Source organism: Phacochoerus africanus, chromosome 8 (genome assembly GCF_016906955.1).
Source record: "Phacochoerus africanus isolate WHEZ1 chromosome 8, ROS_Pafr_v1, whole genome shotgun sequence".
Taxonomy (NCBI): Eukaryota; Metazoa; Chordata; class Mammalia; order Artiodactyla; family Suidae; genus Phacochoerus; species Phacochoerus africanus.
This window is the reverse complement of record NC_062551.1, coordinates 74,361,445-74,379,984: the sequence shown is the minus strand read 5'-3', so window position 1 is coordinate 74,379,984 and position 18,540 is coordinate 74,361,445. Positions and strand designations below refer to the sequence as shown.

Sequence of the window (18,540 nt, the reverse complement as noted above, 5' to 3'; positions counted from 1 at the left end):
GATGGGGTACTACTGGCATCTAGTAGGTAGAGACTAGAGATGCTGCTAAACATCCTATAAGGCCCAGGACAGCCTGTCACAGCAAAGAACTATCCCACCCCATGTGTCCGTGGTGCTGAGGTTGAGGAAGCCGGTTCTAGGCTATGCCATGGCTTGCTGTGTGACCTTGGACATGGACCAAGGAAGTCTCTAGGCCTGGGGCCTGCCCATATGTGAAACAGGGAGAGAAATGCATGCACAGTCTGTTTTGTTTTGGTTTTTTTTTTTGGGGGGGGGGCCCACACTGGTGGCATATGGAAGTTCCCAGGTTGAGGGTCAAATCAGAGCCACAGCTCCCGGGCTACACCACAACCCCAGCAATGCAGGATCCGAGTTGAGTCTTGGACCTGCAGGTGCAGCTCATGGCAATGAGAGATCCTTAATTCACTGAGCGAGGCCAGGGATAGAAACCACAACCTCATGGTTACTGGTCGGATTTGTTTCTGCTGCCACACAATGGAACTCCATGCCCAGTCTGTTTTGCAACAATGTAGTGAGGATTTGAAAATCACAGAAGCACAAAACAGACCCAGTAGTGGGGAGACGGAGAGATGCTGGTGGAGGGGGGCTTTGCATGGATCAAGATGTATTTATGCATCTTAAGACAATAGTAGTTTGAACTCCTCCAGTAATTTCTTCTTCCAAGTGGGGTCAAAGCAGGAATTTCTAAAAAGGGAGGCCGACACTTACCCAACATACACGTCAGATGCACTCACATGCCTTACCTAAACTAAACCTCACGAAACCTCACAAAGGGTTCCCTATTTCAAACAAAGAAGCTGAGGCTCAGAGAGGTAAAGTGACTTGCCAAAGATCGCACAGTCTCTAAGTGGCAGAATGTGGATCCCAGCGTAGGTTGGTCTGATTTCCAAGCCCCTTTACTTGATGGCACTGGGGATGGCGTTCTGAACGTCCTCTTAGAACTGCCATAAGCCCCTTGTTCTTGGCAGGGGAAAGGCTGGCAAAAAGGAGCAAGGGACATCCTCACTTTTCCTTGAACTTTTAGTCTCATAGCTTGTGGTCAGAGCACAGTGCCAGGCTGGCCAAGCTCTGGTGAGACAGCCCTGCTCTGTGACCACAGAGTCTAACTTTTGGCCAGACAGAAAAGCAGAGGAGAAAGCAGATTTCAACTGTTAAGACCAGGGTTCAAGTCCTTACTGAGTCAGACCTGAGCATTATAGCTTGGCCAAGTCACTTCTCTCCTGGGCTTGATTTTCCTAGATAACAATCTAGGCTTGGATTTAATTGTCATTCAGGCAAGAAAATAGATGTGAAAGAATTCTGGGTTTTTTTTTTTTTTTTGCTTTTGCTGTTAAGGCTGCACATGCAGCATGTGGAAGTTCCCAGGCTAGGGGCTCGAATTGGAGCTACAGCTGCAGGCCTACACCACAGCAATGCCAGATCCAAGCCACATCTGCAACCTACATCAAAGCTCATGGCAACACCGGATCCTTAATCCACCAAGAGAGACCGGGGATAGAACCCACATTCTCATGGATATTAGTGGGATTCATTTCCACTGCGCCACAGCGGAAACTCCTGAAAGAATTCTGTAATCGCCTACAGATGGGGCTAAGGTGAAGGGGGCTGGGGTGCAGAACCCCTTTGCACTTAGATGTCAGAACACCTGGGTTCTAGTCCCAACTCCAACCTTAGCTCCTTGCAACAGTTTGGACTCTTGTTTACAGTCTGTAGCAGTCACTATAACAACAAACTATATCCAAAGTCTCCTATTTTATCTTAAATTAATGTGAATATGCTTTTTTTTTTTTTTTTTTTTTTTTGCTTTTTAGGGCTGTGCGTGCGGCATATGGAAGTTCCCAGGCTAGGGGTCGAATCAAAGCTGGAGCTGCAGACCTACGCCACAGCCACAGCAGTGCCAGATCAGACCCGAGTCTGTGACCTACACCACAGCTCATGATAATGCTGGATCCTTAACCCACTGAGAGAGGCCATGGATTAAACCCGAATCCTCATGGTTTCTAGTTGGGTTCATTACTGCTGAGCCACAATGAGAGCTCCTGAATATGCCATTCTGCTCTATGTATTTGTGTTTGTTTTACTATAAAAATAAGATGTTTCCTGGAGTTCCCATCGTGGCGCAGCGGAAACGAATCCAGCTAGGGACCATGAGGTTGGGGATTCAATCCCTGGCCTTGCTCAGTGGGTTAAGGATCTGGCATTGCCGTGAGCTGTGGTATAGACTGGCAGCTGTAGCTCCAATTTGACCCCTAGCCCGGGAACCTATATATGCCGTGGGCTCAGTCCTAAAAAGCAAAAATAAAATAAAATAAAATAAAAATAAAAATAAAAAGATTTTTCCTGTATGATGTCACTGAACAAATACCAGTTTGGTGCAGGTCATGGGCTTGCCATGTGACCTTGAGCAAGTCACACAGGTCCTCTAGCTTGGGACTGCCTATGAATGAAACACAGAGGGATATATACTCAATCTGTTTCAATATATTGTTGGAGAGTTTGAAAGTGACAGAAAACTTCATCAAACAGGCTTCAGTCAAGGAGTCATTCATTCGGACAAAGATGGAAAAGTCCAGGAGCAGGACTGGCTTCAGGTATAGCTGGATCCAGCACTCTGGTGATTGCCCCCCCCCCCCCCCCCGCCCAGGACTCCACTTCTTTCCATCTTTTGGCTCTGCTTTCTACTGTGAGAGTCCACTCTTAAGCTCCAGTAAGTGGCCTGTAAAAGCTCAAGGTTGTCTCACAGGGATAGAATGTCTGGCCCAGAATTTCTCAGCTGAGGTACTACTGACATTTTTGGTGGTGGTTTTTGTGAGAGCTGTCCTGTTCCTTGCAGGATGTTTAGCAGCAATCCTAGTTCCCACCTGCTAAATGCCAGTAGTCTCTCCCCTCCTCTCCCAAGTTGTGACAACCAGAAGGGTCTCTCTACATGGCTGAATGTACCCGGGGAGAGCAAAACAATCCCTTCTTCCCATTTCCCCCATTTTGCTGTTGTAGCATCACATCCCTCATCCTCAAACCCATCAGAGAGAATGAGAGCTCCCACAGATATCCTGCAACCCTCTTTGATTGGACCTGCCTTAGGTCACATGCCCATCTCTGAACCAATTGTGGTGGAGGGGAGGCAAGCATGGATTGGCCAGGCCTGGAGCACAAGTCCCACCCCCAGATCAGGGTGGGAGGCTCCAGGCGGGACAGCGCCAAAACAAAAATCCAGGCTTCTGGAGAGGGGATAGAGGCAGAGAGAGCCAAGAGCCTCTAGAGCCCATTTCCTCCAGTGGGCTTAGCTCCCCATTTATATGTTGTGGGACAACAAGGCAGTCTGTAGAGTTCTAAACTGGGCAGGGTCCTTGAGGTCTCAGTGGGGGCAGAGAGAGGCAGATACAGGCTTCTCCTGGGGGTTATGACTCATTCAAAAGTATTCCTCTAAGAAGCCCTGTGCTCCGTGGTTAGAGGCTTGGGTTTACACCCCTGCTCTTCTGGGTAGTGACTCTGTAGTTTGGATCCTTGTTACTCACTGTGTGGTCTGGACCAGCATAGCTTAAGATCTGGTTAGAGATGCTGACTCTCCCACCCAGACCTACCAATTCAGCATCTCCATTTAGCAAGAAACCCATGTGATTCTTTTACATGTTAGAATCTGAGAAGAGCTGGGCTAGGGCGAGTTTTCACCTCTCCTTTCCTCAATTTCTTCACCTATCAAATCAAAAAATAACCATCCCATCTAACTCTCAGGGATGTTGTTAGGATTATACAACAGTTTATTGTCTTGAAACACTGAGAATTGTATTCTGTGCAATAAAATGTTTGCTCTGAAATCCTTAGACCTGCAGGCCTCAGATAACAGAACAGTGCAGAATTCTTCAAATTTTTCCATCAAAGACTCCCAGGCTATCAAGGGTTGGCAAACTGTTTCTATGAAGGGCCAGAGAGTAAATATGGCTTGTGGGCCATACAGTCTCTGTTGCAACCCTTCAACTCTGCAGTTGCAGTGCAAAAGCAGCCATATGGGTAGAGCTGTGTTCCAATAAAACTTTATTTATAAAAGAGATTTGGTTTTGTAGGCTCTGGTTTGTGGTAAACAGCTGGGGTCTGACATGTAGCCGTCATGACAAGAGCAAAATGTTCAGGAAGTCTCATTCTTCACCTGGAAAACTTGACCTGAATTTTGCAGCTTATTTCAAAGCACAGCCAGGCTTATTTTAATATCCTTTTTTTTTTTTCTTCTCACACAATCTTCATAGAAAACCGGTGCTTTGGGAAGATGCTCTCTGTTTATTCTCTGCCATTACATGGCCCTGGCCCATCACCAAGTGAAGCTTTGCAGACACGTGCCTCTACCTGATAAGCGTGAGTTTCAAGGAAACTGGCCCGCTGGGAATGAAGCTCCTTCTCCTAAGAAATAAAAGGGAGAGGGAAGATTTGCTAATAGGTCAGAAGCAGTAATGATGGCTCCCATCAGATGCTTCTGTTATTTTGTTGGCTCTGAAAAGGAGGGAGGGCAGGTGCCCATTTTACAGATGGGGAAACTGAGGCTTGGCGAGGTTAAGTCGGCCACGGTAAGAGCCCCAACCCAGTCAGTGCCCTCCCTTCTGCCCTGCCATAGATTATGCTATAAATTTGGGTCTGAGATAACATGAGGGGGGGTGGTAGATGGCTCTGATTCTTCCCGCCTCCCTGTACCCACATCTTTTGCCATGTAACTTGGCAGAGGCCTCCCCGGGGGGGAGGATGGGAGCCATGCGGAGCTGAGCTGCCCCAGCCAGACCCAGACTTGACCCCTAGATGTCTGAGTAATTCCAGCCAAAATTGGCAGGGCCACCTAACTGACACCCAATTGACTCCAGGTGTGTGAGCAATAAACACCTGTCATTGGATGACACTCAAGGTTTGTGGTTGGTTGTTATGCTGCATTATTAATTATGCAGGAAATAGTTGATACAGTGGGTGAAGGCCTTTGGGCATGTCTGTGAACAATAATTCTCCTCTTGGGTTTCTGTCGATGTGGGCTCCCTGCTAGCTTGGCTCAGGCTTGTCAGCACACCCACAGCTCCTGCCCCTCCCCGGCAGGGCCACTGGAGAAATCAGTGTGAAGGGGGTCCTTGAGATTTGGGGATTAATGGCAGAGTGTCTAATTGTTAGTCACACAGACTCTGGGGTCAGGCTACCTGGATTTAAGTCCTGGGGCTCCGTTACCAGCTGTGTGATTTCAGGTGAGTTTGTTTTTTCTCTTCTTCTTTTTTACCGCCACACCTGCAGCACATGGAAATTCCCGGGCTAGGGGTTGAATCAGAGGTGCAGCTGAAGGCCCACGCCACAGCCATGGCAACACTGGATCCAAGCCGCATCTGTGACCGAAGCCGCAGCTTGCAGCAACGCCGGATGCTTAACCCACTAAGTGAGGCTGGGAATCAAACCTGCATGCTCATGGAGACTATGTTGGGTTCTTAACCCACCGAACCACCATGGCAACTCCTCAGGCAAGTTTTTAAACCCCTATGAGCCTCAGTTTCCCCATCTGTTAAGGGGGTTGGTAATCAGGGCTGTCGTGATGATTGAATGAGATGGAGTATGTGAAGCCCCGGTGGCACACAGTTTACCAAGTGCTCAGTACACACTGGCCATGGTGCCTGCACACAGGGGCACTCTAGTGTGTCACTAGCAGGCGGGCCGTCAGCTCCCTCAGGCCAGGGGTTGCCTTGAAGAGGCATAAGGTGGAAGTGGAGGGTCAGTGCCCACGTGCCCACTCTGCCCGGCTTCCAGCCGCTGGTTTGTGACCTCTTGAACAAAGTCCACAAATCTTTGCTGTCATCCCAGCCACATCACAAGGAGTCCTTCCTGACCCCTCCCTTGCCTCTCCCTGCCGTCCCCCCTCCCCCCTCCACCCCGTGTACTTTAGATTTTGCCGGAAGGGAAGAGGAATGTTGCCTTTACTTCCTGTTGCTGCTTTAACACATTACCACAACCACAGGGCTTAAAACATAGAAGTGTACCCTTTGCAGCAACGTGGATGCACCTAGAGATTCCCACACTAAGTGAAGTCAGAGAAAGACAAATACTGGAGGATATCATTTATATGTGGGATCAAAAAAACTGATACATGTGAACTTACAAAGCTAGATAGATTTACAGACACAAACAGGGTGATGGAAGAGGAAAGGAAGCAGAGGGATAAATGAGTTTGGGATTAACAGATACAAAATGCTATGAATAAAATAAACAACAAGGACTTCCTGTGTATTGAACCCTGTATTCAAGATCTTCTAATAACCTACAATGGAAAAAAATCTGAAAAAATTATGTTCAGATATTCAGATATATCTATTTTTCTATATTTGAGTCAGGTGATTTTGCTGTATACCTGAAACTAATAATAGTACTGCAAATCAACTGTACTTTAATTGGGAATGGAAAAAAAAGACCCAGACATTTAGGAGTTCCCTTGTGGCACAACAGTTTAAGGATCCAGCATTGTCACTGCAGTGGCTTGTATTGCTGCTTGCAAAGGGTCGATTCCTGGCCCAGGAACTTCTACAGGCCATAGGCATGGCCAAAAAAAAAAAAAAAAGACATTTATTTTCTTATAGTTCTGGAGGTTAGAAGGCCACAGTCAGTCAGTGTCACTGGGCTAAAGCAGGGCTGGTTCCTCTGGAGACTCTAGGGAAGAGTCCCTTCCCTCACCCTTTCCAGCTTCTGGAGGCTGCCTGCATCCCTGGCTTGTGCACCCTTCCTCCATCTTCGAATTCAGCAGGATAGCATCTTCAGATCCTCTTCTGACTCTGACCTCCTGATTGGGTCCTCACATCTCCTTCTGACTAATCCCCCTGCCTCCCCATTATGTTGAGCCCACGTGGATAATCCAGGCTAATTACATCCCAAGGTCCTTAACTTAATCACACCTGTGCTATCTCATCTGCCACATCAGGTAAGGCCTTGCCCGGTTCTAGGGGTTAGAACAAGGACGTCTTTGCAGGGCTGTTACTCTGTCTACCGCAGACGGCATTGACGCTTGCACGTAACAGTGCATCTTGTCCTGGAATCTTGAGAATTTTACACTACTGTTGAACAAGCAGAACCGAGGCTTTGCTTTACCATGTATTAGATAATAAAAATGTAGTTTTGGTAATTCAACCACATTCCCAAAAGTTTATATAGATTTGGCACCAGGGGGGTGCTGTTAACACTACACATATGGCTCTTAAATGATTACTAAATTGGAGTTCCCGTTGTGGCTCAGCGGAAATGAATCTGACTAGTATCCATGAGGACGCAGGTTCGATCCCTGGCCTAGATCAGTGGGTTCAAGATCCAGCATTGCTGTGAGCTGTGGTGTAGGTTGCAGATGCGACTTGGATCCCGTGTTGCTGTGGCTGTGGTATAGGCCGGCAGCTGCAGCTCCGATTCAACCCTAGCCTGGGAACTTCCATATGCCATGGGTATGGCTCTAAAAAAAAAAAAATTGCTAAATTATTACTGAATTGCTGAGTGCATCTCTCCTTTCCATTTGCAGCTTGATGTTTGGGGCACTGTTAATGCCCAGAACATGTTAATACCTAGACCTGGCCTCCTTGCCTGCTCCCAATCAGCCCTGGTATAATTGTCAGATGAATGTTTTAGTGTGTAAATCTACCACAGTGATCACTTCCCTGTCTAAACCCATTCTACGGCTCCCTACTGCCCTCAGAATAAAGTCCCACAAACCCCCTCTCATGGCTACGAGTCCTTCCAGGAAGGACTTTCCTCACTCTCCAGCCACATCTCTTACTCACCCCTGCTTGGGTGACCAGCACTCCCAGTTTTCCTGGGACCATCCCAGTTTTAGTGCCGAATGTACCACATCCTGGAAAATTACTCAGTACCAGGACCATCGGTCACCTTGTCCCTGTCCCGTGCTTTATGCTCTAGCAATGCCAGCTGCTTGACGATTCTTCCAAGGAGTTGCCATGCCCCTCCTTGGCCAGGAATGCAAGCCCTTATGTTATTCCCCAGGGTATCAGTTAGGAGGGTGCTGAGCTGCAAGTAATTGAACACCTGACTCCAGTGGTTTAAAAAAAGGCAGTTTTATTATTATTTTTTATTTTTTATTTTTTTGCCTCATTCAGGGCAGAGATTGAACCCGCCCCACAGCAGCGACCCAAACCACAACGGTGAAAATGCTTGATCCTTAGCCTGCTGAGCCACCAAGACATTCCTATAGTTCTATTTTTTCACATAACTAGACGTTCAGAGAATGGTTGCTGGCATCAGATCTGCTGCTTGGTGATATCAGAATGCATATCTCTGGAATTCTCTTGGCTATAAGGAGGCTGCTTTCGCTCCAGGTATCATGTCTCTATCCACATTCATCGCAGGGTACTAGAGCATGGTGGTCAAGAGCATGGGCTCTGGAGCCAGGTTACCAAAGTCTGGATCCCGGCTCCATCATCTCCCAGTTAAACCAGCTTGGGAAGTCACTAACCCTCTCTAGCCTGAGTTTTCTCATCTGTGGAATGGGGATGCTGTTAATGACAACCTACCTCTTTGGATTGTTTGGGGATTCAGTGAGGTAGGACATGTAAAACCTGTAGAACGGTGCCTGGCACATAGTAAGTGTTCAATAAATGTTAGATATTATTTTGCTATTATAACTGCAAGGACTCTGGGGACAACTATGTAGCATTTCCAGCCTCTGATATAGCCACAATTACAAAAGGAGATGGCTGGGAATGAAATTTGGGTCAAGCAACCCACAGCGTCTTCTTCTTCTTTTTTTTTTTATGGCCGCTGCTATGGCATAGGGAAGTTCCCGGGCTAGGGCATGAATTGAAGCTGCAGGCGCCAGCCTACACCACAGCCACAGCCACGCTGGATCTGAGCAGTGTCTGTGACCTATGCAGCAGCTTGTGGCAATGCTGGATCTTTAACCCACTGACTGAAGGCCAGGGATTGAACCTGCATCCTCAGGTACGCTTTGTCCAATTCTTTTTTTTTTTTTTTTTTGTCTTTTGCCATTTGTTGGGCCACTCCCGAGGCATATGGAGATTCCCAGGCTAGGGGTCTAATCAGAGCTGTTGACACCAGCCTACGCCAGAGCCACAGCAACGTGGGATCCGAGCCGCGTCTGCGACCTACACCACAGCTCACGGCAACGCCGGATCATTAACCCACTGAACAAGGGCAGGGACCGAACCCGCAACCTCATGGTTCCTAGTCGGATTCGTTAACCACTGCGCCACGACGGGAACTCCTCAATGATTTTTTAACGAGTTTGCCTCCAGCAGAGTAGGGCTCTTGTCTGGACCACCTCTGGATTCCCAGAGCTGAGTTGGTGCTGGGGCTCCTTGTAGGCACCATTGCTTGTCGAATAAATAAAGCTTTGAGAATGGGCTTGGCATCCTGAAGTGTGAGAGGTCCCTTCCTCCAGGAACCAAAGTCTGATGAGGAAACTGGACAACTCATGGACCAACCAGAGGCAGCTATAGTCGATAGCTTTCCTAGGAGGGGTTCAGAGGCCCCGGGTGGGGGCCCCTCTCTCTGTAGCTCAGCACATTCTCAGGAGCCCTAAGGTCAGGGATGGGGCTCCCCGCTTAGATGCACCTCCCTGGACACTGGGTCCCTCTCTTTTTTGGCCCTACTTGCCCTCCAGTTGGCCTCAGGGCCAGAGGGCCCTTCCCTGAGCCTCTTGCTCAGGCATTATCTGTCTCTGGCACCTGGCACAGCTCTTTCTTTTCAGGACCTCAGTTCCCCTGCCTGTCCAGGGCCGTGTAAGCTTTCCCACCCCTGACCTGCTGTGACTCTGTGCCAAAACCGCTGTGATTTGATCAGGGCCTGGTGCTTCGCAGCTTATGAGATGTTGGGGGGCAGGTGCCTGGTGTGTCCTTAACTTATATCTGCTCAGGCACGAGGTGGCCTCCTGGGATCCCCCCTCCACCAGCACCCCCGGCAACCCCTAGAAAGGTCCCCACAGGGGACACGCTAATCAGGGACGCAGGTGGCTTGAGGGGAAAGAAGATTTATTGCAGCTGATGGGATTTTTGGTCTTGACTTCCAAGGCTGAATCACAGCTGGATTTTCTGGAGGAGCAGAGAAGAGAGTGAGGGACTCTGGAGGGGTGGGTGGGAACAGGGGTCAGAGTAGGGAGCCCCAGGCCTTGACAAGCCAGGCTTACCTCTGCCGGAGGGATCCGGCCCACTTTGCATTTCAGGCCATCTTGCAAGTGAGGCTCAGGACACCTCCCACTCCCAGGGTGACAGCCCCCAGCCCCGGGTGACCCTCTGTCCCTCCACCCTCAAGACAGACATGGCCATCGTGCTGAACTGGGGTGACTTTTTGGAGCACTGATGGGGAGCCTGGGGACCCAGTATTTGCTGAAGCCACTGGGTGAGTGGCTGGGGCAGTTAACAACCATTCCTTCTGCTGCACCTGACTCTAAGCCTAAGCACTTAATCAATACCTCTTTTTTTTTTATTTTATTTTGCTTTTTAGGGCCACACCTGTAGCATATGGAAGTTCCCAGGCTAGGGGTTAAATAGGAGCTTCAGCTGCCGGCCTACCCTACAGCCACAACAACGAGAGATCTGAGCTGCATCTTCGACTCACAGCACAGCTCACGGCAACACCGGATCCTTGACGCATTGAACCCACATCCTCATGGATACTAGTTGGGTTTGTGACCTGCTGAGCTGCGGCGGGAACTCCCTCAATCAATACTTTGTGGCTGAGTGAGTGAGTGAATGAAGCAGCGAGCAGGGGAGGGCGATTGAGGCTGGGGGCGGGGAGGTGCACCCACCTGGTCGATCCAGTCGATGTAGGCGGACACTCGGGTGAAGACTGTGGGCTTCTTGCGGGTGTTGCAGCCCAACCCGGAGCCGAAGCTGACGATGCCCCGCACCTCCCAGGAGCCGTTCTCGGCCTGGCAGTTCAGCGGGCCGCCTGAGTCCCCCTGCACCAGACCAGGTGGGTGTCAGCGGGAGGATGGGAAAGCCAGGCGGGTCTGGGTGGGGCATGTGGATTGGCCTTTCAGCCTGGGACCCCCTGTCTTAGCCTCAGCAGTCCCCTCATGAGGGAGGCAGAGAAGATGTAGTTTGGGGATGACTTGGCCTTATTCCGGAAGGCCCTGGGGTGTCGGATGAGCTCTTAGTTTGCTGTGTGATCTTGGGGTGATGAGCACCCTCTCTGTGCTTTGGTTTTCCTAGCTATTCAGGTCACCATGACTAAGACTGAGCTGCCTAGAGAGGTGAGGATGCTGGGAGAGTGAGGAAAGCGGGAGTGGGGAGAGGCTTGGGTGTTGACAAGCAGGACAGTCCATGATTATCTAGAAGTTTCTTTGTCCTATGTCAGACACTCTGAGTCCTCTGTCTCCCTGGACCAATGGAGCTGATGGCCTGAGGGCACATGTGCCCAGACTTCAAGGAAGTCTCTTCTACATGTGTTAGACTCCTTTAGTCCTCATGGCAGCCATGTGCTTACTCTAGCTCCATTTTATAGGCAGGAAAACTGAGGTTCAGAGAGGTCAGACAGTCTTCCCAGGGTTACAAAGCTACTGAGTGGTGGGACTGGGACTCGGACTCAGAGACGTACGTTCAATGGTTATGATTTTACCACGGTGCTGGCGGGGGAGGGGGTATGGGGACAAGTTTTTCCCAAGCCTCCTGGGCCCACCAGGGGCTCCGTCTCCCCTCCGCCAGGGAGAGGGTTCCTCGGGGGGTCTCCCCAGTTCTCAGTCCTTTGCCCTCCTCACTGCCCCCTTCACTGACACCTGCAGCAGGGATGGGGCACAGCGCCCGGACACTCACGTTGCAGGCTGAGATGACGCCGTCCCCCCCGGCACACACCATGGTGTCCCTCACTGTGCTGCCCCACCAGTCTCTCTGGGAGCAGGTGGCATGATCTACCACGGGCTGCAGGCCCTGCTGCAGCTCGGCGGCAATGGGGCCGTTGGCTGGAGAGAGAACAGGCAGTGACCAGATGGCCTCAGCCCAGCCCCAGGCCTTCGGGAACAGAGGGCTGGACTGGGCTGGGTGAGGACCGGGGGAGTTCTGGCCGGACTTGGTGGGACCCCCCCACACACACCCTTAATTGAGAGGCGAGACTTGGAGCCAATGGCCCCAAATTGGGTTAGAGACTCCTCTAAGGATGGGGAAGGGAGAGCGGGCCGGAGGCAGAACCACCCAGGAAAACCCTCAGGGCAGAACCCCCAGGTGAATTATCTTTAATTTGGTTTCTGGAGTTTTTTCAATGGTTTCCTTCTAGTTTCCTGCCTTTGGTGTCATGCTTTAAAAAGACTTTCTCACCCTCAAAATTTCCAAGTATTGATCTGCATGTTCTTCTTAATTCTTCCGTAGTTTCATTTATTTGCATTTACTCTTTTATTTTTTAATAGCTCTCGATTGATTGTCTTTCTAGGGCGGCACCTGCGGCATATGGAGGTTCCCAGGCTAGGGGTCAAATAGGAGCTACAGCTGCCTGCCTACAGCACAGCTGCAGCAATACTAGATCCCTAACCCACTGAACAGGGCTAGGGATTGAACCTGTGTCCTCATGGATATTAGTTGGGCTCATTACCGCTCAGCTATGAAGGGAACTCCTGCCTTTATCTTTTTTTTTTTTTTTTTTGTCTCTTTGCCATTTCTAGGGCCGCTCCCACGGCATATGGAGGTTCCCAGGCTAGGGGTCGAATCGGAGCTGTAGCCTCTGGCCTACGCCAGAGCCACAGCAACATGGGATCCGAGCCGCGTCTGCGACCTACACCACAGCTCATGGCAACGCCGGATCGTCAACCCACTGAGCAAGGCCAGGGACCGAACCCGCAACCTCATGGTTCCTAGTCGGATTCCACAACCACTGCGCCATGACGGCAACTCCGCCTTTATCTTTTTAATTCAGCTGGAATTTATTTGGGCATGATCCACCACGGGCTGCAGGCCTGTAAGATCTAATCCCCGCCTCAAAATGGTTAGTTTCATTTGTCTCATAGTCACTTGCATGGTGCTTAGTATGTGCCTAGGTCTGTTCTGAGCCATTGATAAATTCTAGTCCGTTTAATCCTCGTAACAACCCTTGTACACACTTGGTAGAGTGTCTGTCACATGGTATGTGCTCAATAAGTGTTAGCTATCATTACAAAGTTTAAAAAGACATGAAGGTGTTTTGCCGAAAAGGAGAAGTGGTGGACAAATGGGAGTGGGGTGCTTACTGTGGGAGCCGCCTCCTCCAGGAAGGCTCTCATGATTTGCCAGAGGCTGTACTCACTCCAGAGGCGGCCCCAGCCAGTGACATAGCAGGGGTAGTCCTGAGGCAGCAAGGAGCCCTCCTCCGGCAGGCATGACACCTGGATAGTGTCACTCAGTTCCACGGGCTCGGCCAGCTTGATAAGGGCAATGTCATTGCTGGAATCCAAAGTGGAGGTGGTGAATGGGCAGAAGGGCCTGGTCCCCCAAGGCAAGGCTAAGAAGCCTGCGCAATGAGCTGGGAGTCAGGTCAAGGGTGATCAGGGGTCCTTGATAAACATCCTGGACTGCAGGTTCTTACTGGCAAACTGAGATGCCAGAGGACAAGTGATGTGCCTTCTAGCACCATCAACACCCCCATCCCCCCGGCAGATGTAGCTTTTACCACCTGTGTCTTCACATCATGAAAAACTTAACAAGGGAGACGAACAGAAGTATGCGAACCACTGTAAGGTTGTACATTTCAGTAGAAATTAAGCTAAAGCAAACTGGAAATAATAATGACAAAGATACTTATGGATGCATTTTTAAATGTGTTTGTGTTACAGAATGAAAGCTGACAACCCTAGACAGATTCTGGTTTGATTCCTAGTTCTGCCGCATACTGGGCTGTGTGACCTGGACATATGCCTTAACCTCTCTGATCCTCGGTTCCTTGTCTAGGGCTGTTGCAAAGATTAAATAAGACATGGCATGTAAATTGCTTATTGCAATGTAGGCATGCAGTCGTTAATAAGGTGAGTGCTGGCTTGTCCCCTGGCTGAGGGACTCCAGGCGATATACTGTGAGGGGGCCTTGGGGTCCTTATTCCCTGTATACTTTCCGGAGACCCTTGGCGGGTGATGGGGTGGGAGGGGAGGTCAGTCTCCACTTAGCATTTCGCCATTTTGCATAATGTTGGCACTTGCTGGCTGTTCAGGGTAAGAACGGGGTCCAGGGACCCCTCGTTCTGAGCTGCCCCAAGGGGCTGGGCACTCACCGAATCAGCAAGGAGTTCCACTTCTCATGGACAAAGATGCTATCCACACCCACGACCAGGGAGCCTTCCTCGTCTTCCACCTCCAGGTTGTTCTTCCCCAGGGCCACGCGGTAAGTCCGGGATTTGCTGAGCAGAGCAAGGGCACTGGGGTCAGGCTGGCCTCCGGCAGAGGGAGGAAAGCCAGGGCATTGGTGACCCAGCTCTGGGGCCACCATGGGACTCATTTGGGGGAAAGGTGTGTTCACCCATTGAACCTTCCCAGGGCACACGGTGGGGACACGGACTTGGAGTCACAGTCCCCGTGGACTCCTGGGTAGGAGCCTCGGGCCTCCATTCCCTCATCTGTCAGGTGGCCCTTATTTTGGAACTTACCCCCCAGGGCTGCTGAGCAAATGAACTAGTCCACATGGCTTCTGGCCTGCATGATCGCCCCAAATTCCTCTCTGAGCCCCTCCTCCCCTCGCAGTCTGCTCCTGCCACACCGGCTTCCACATCATTTTTCCAACATACCCAGTGGGCCCCCTCCTGTGGCCTTTGCACTGGCTGTTCCCTCCCCCTGCAACACCCTTCCTCCCCGACCAATGATTTCTTCCCTTGTTTCCTTCAAGGCTTTGTTCAAACATCCCCTTTACAAAGAGATCACATCATTTAAAAGAGAACCCTTCAGACGTTTTTATCCTCTTCCTGCTGTCTTTTTCTCCATTGTCCCTTGCTGTGTTATGCGGTTACTTGTTTAATGGCCCATCGCTCTGTCTTCCATTAGAATATAAGCTCCCCGAGAACACAGACTGTGTCCTCACTGCTGGGTTCCCTGGCACAGAGTAGGTGCATAAGAAATACTCATTGGATGACTAAATGTACAGCTGAGTTACTGGATGGAAGTGGCTAATTTAGCCTAGTCTCTGGCACGTGTGCTTGATGAAAACAGCTTGTCGGGTTCCCGCTTCTGGGTGATGGCGGGGGGTCTGGGTGTCATCCCAGTCACCTGATGCAGTGGGCAGCCGTGAGGACGTGAGTAGAGGTGATCAAGGTGCCGCCACAGGTGTGCTTCCATGTGTCACCGCTGAGGTACTGGAGGGAGATCTGGGGGAGGGTGTAGGAGGGAGGACCACGTGTCAGCCCCCAGGGACACCCCCCCTCCCCTCTCCCCCCACCCCCCAACCCCTGCAGCGGCGCGGGTGCGCTTACCTGCCAGGGCCAGCTGTGGGGAACAGCGTTTTCTCCTCCCACCACCCGGGCCGATAGGTTGGGCAGGAAGCTGGGGACCCCGCAGCTGGAGGCTGGGGGAGACAGGAGAGGGGGGAGCACAGGTGAGTGGGGGCCGGCGTCGCATTGGGGAAGCAGGAGGTGAAAGAGCACACATTGGAGGCAGGGCAGACATGGGTCTGAATTTTACACCGTGACTTTGGGGAAGCCACCTAATTTGCTGGGCCTCAACTTCCTTTTCTGTGAAATGGGAAGAATAGCACTGACTGGGTAAGTTTGTCCTGAGAACTAAATTAGGTGATGCATGTGAAGACGTGGGCCAAAGACCTGGTAGAGAGTGAAGGTTTGACCCAGTGAAGGAAACACAGAGGTGGCCAGCTTGTTTGTGAGTGCCCAGGGACACCTGTGTCCATCCTTACCCGGCTGCCACCTTTTAAAGCCACAGCACAGTGGGGGTGTGTGTGAGTGAGTGTGTGTGTGAGCAAAGAATCCACAGAGTTGCAGACTGTCAGAGCCGGGGAGCTGTGTGGAGGTGTCTGAGAGCCTGTGCTCAAATTCTGGCTCTACCACTAACCAGCCGTGTGATCTTGGGGAAGGTACTGAGCCTCGGGTCCTTGTCTGTACCATGGAGATATTAATAGACGTGCCTCTCAAGGTCATCATAGGATCAAATAAGCACCTTAATGTCAAGGGCTTAGCACAGTGCCTGGCACATGGTAAACACGCAACAGACGGGAGTGGCTGTTATTATTATTGATGTTAATTGGAGGACTCTTAATCAAGTGCTCTCATTTGCCAAAAGGGCCAGTGTGTTTTAGAGAGGTGAAGTGGCTTGTCCAGGCCCGGCGGAGAGTGGGTGGCATTCAAACTAAGTTCCTTGATTCCCAATCTGGGAGAAGGTCACCATCATGGGGGAGCAGAGAACCCCCAAAGGAGAGAAAGGGAGGCCCCATTGGCCCCAGCATCTGCTGTGGCCCCAGGCTCATGCTCCTTGCCTTCCCCGCCTCATCGCTAATCCTCACTCTGGGAAGGTCAGATCACCAGCCCTACTTTGCAAATAAGGATGCAGAGTTGCCATGCAGACCAGTGGCTCATCTACTGCACAGCAGCTCAGTAGCATCTAAACCTGCATTGGACCCCAAAGCTCCTTTCCTGAAGCCCTGGAGAGCAGAGGGCCCCTGCCCCTAGCCTTGTTCCTAGGGGACCACGGGAGCTCCCAAGCTGCTGGTTGCAGCTGGTCCCCAGCCCACAGCTTACCGTAGGCCAGGAGCGCGGCAAGGACCGTGATGCCCAGCATGTCGTGGGTGCTCAGGACCAAGTGGCGGGTAAGGTGGCCAGGGCCGTACTTATAGCCAGGAGCGGGGTAGGCACACCTGGTCAAGGCTGAGTCACCCCTTGGAAGAAAGCTGTTCTGCCAAGGCCCTTTCCCTGACCTTGGGTGGTTACTGTTTAATTTGGGCAGGAGATGGAGCTGGCTTGGATGCATGGATTTCTCAAACATCCCGAGACAGAGCAAATCCTGACTTTGCAGGATTTGAGGGCCCCACTACGCTGTTTGTTCTGACTTATTCTTTTCTCTCTCTCTCTCTCTCTTTTTTTTTTTTTTGCTTTTGCTTTTTAGGGCCACACCCATGGGATATGGAAGTTCCCAAGCTAGGGGTCGAATCGGAGCTACGTCTGCCGGCATATGCTACAGCCACAGCAATGCCAGATCTGAGCTACATCTGTGACCTACACCAGAGCTCAAGGCAATGCTGGATCCTTAGCCCACTGAGCGAGGCCAGGGATCAAACCCAAATCCTCATGGTTTCTAGTTGGATTCATTTCAGCTGAGCCTCAGCAGGAACTCCTGACTCATTCTTCTGACTTTTTATTTACTGGGTACCTGCTATGTGCCAGGCACTGTGCTCAATACTTCTTGCATTCACTTAATTCTCCCAACAACATGCAATAGACACGCTTGTCCACTTAACAAGGTGATAAAGCTGAGACTCAGGGTCAGTGACCATCAGGGTCACACAGCTGGGCAACAACAGAAGGCAGAAACTCCTGACATCAGTCTAGGGCTGCAAACTGCTTTCCTCTCTGTCTTTATAGCTCTTTGTTTGCTTCTTGTCTTTTTCTTTCCTGCTCGTTCAACCCTCTGCTCTCCAGCACCTCCTCCCCAGGCTGCAGATGGAGGCTGAGGCCTGGGAGAACCCTGGCAGGTGCATGGTTGGCCAAATTCCTATGTGAAGCCAGCTCAGTGGTCTCCCTGCCAGCCCCTCGGTCTCTCCATCTGTAAAATGGGCGGATAGAGCCAGCTGGAATCTCAGGCTCCTTTCAGTCCTAAGATTCCATGACTTGGATGTCAAGGTCAAGCACAGATCTGGGTTTGTGGTGTTTGCCTAGAAAACCACGGAGAGCCTGGCAGCTTGAGCTCAGCCACCTGTTCCTTGGAGCAGCTGGTTTAACTCATTTGCCCTGAGGCCTGAGTTCTCGTCTTCTGTCCCCTTTTGACTCATCCATATGCTCTTTGGAAGTTGTTTTCTGAGCTGGGCCCATTGGTCACCTTAGGAATTATTTCCCAGTAAAGAACTTCAGAAGGCTATGCGCCTGCTGGTTGTGGTGTTGCTGTGGGGGGTGGAGGAGGAATTTAACTTACACATGTTTAGGCTTCAATCATTTTTAAAAACATGCCTATGTTACTTTGGTGATTAAAAAGAACAAAACAATCAGTTTTGGTTAAAAAAACAACAGAGAGGAGGTCCCGTCGGGGCTCAGTGGAAACGAATCTGACTAGTATCCATGAGGATGCAGGTTCGATCCCTGGCCTCACTCAGTGGGTTAAAAATCTGGCATTGCCATGAGCTGTGGTGTGGGTTGCAGACTTGGCTCAGATCTGGTGTTGGTGTTGCTGTGGCTGTGACATAGGCCAGCAGCGATAGCTCCAATTTGACCGCTAGCCTGGGAACTTCGATGTGCCACAGGTGTGGCCCTAAAGACAACCCCCTCAAACAAAAAAACAAAACAGACAGGGAGCAGGAGGGAGTGTGTAGGGGTCTATCCTGCTGTGATGAACTCAGGCCTCAGGACTGGGGCATCTGAGGGACCTCAGGCTGTGGAAACTTTCTGTTGCGTTCTAGAAGC

General features: G+C 50.8%; 1 protein-coding gene across 1 annotated transcript; it reads right to left on the bottom strand.

Moving 5' to 3' along the window:
• Positions 1-9,993: 9,993 nt before the first annotated feature.
• CTRC (chymotrypsin C) lies at positions 9,994-16,725 on the bottom strand. The gene is made up of 8 exons (XM_047791124.1): positions 16,669-16,725; positions 15,394-15,485; positions 15,191-15,288; positions 14,206-14,331; positions 13,249-13,385; positions 11,793-11,938; positions 10,787-10,939; positions 9,994-10,070 (listed from the first exon to the last, which is right to left on the bottom strand). Exons 1-8 carry the CDS (start codon positions 16,706-16,708, stop codon positions 10,056-10,058), a joined length of 807 nt encoding a protein of 268 aa, XP_047647080.1. The 5' UTR covers positions 16,709-16,725; the 3' UTR covers positions 9,994-10,055.
• Positions 16,726-18,540: the final 1,815 nt, after the last annotated feature.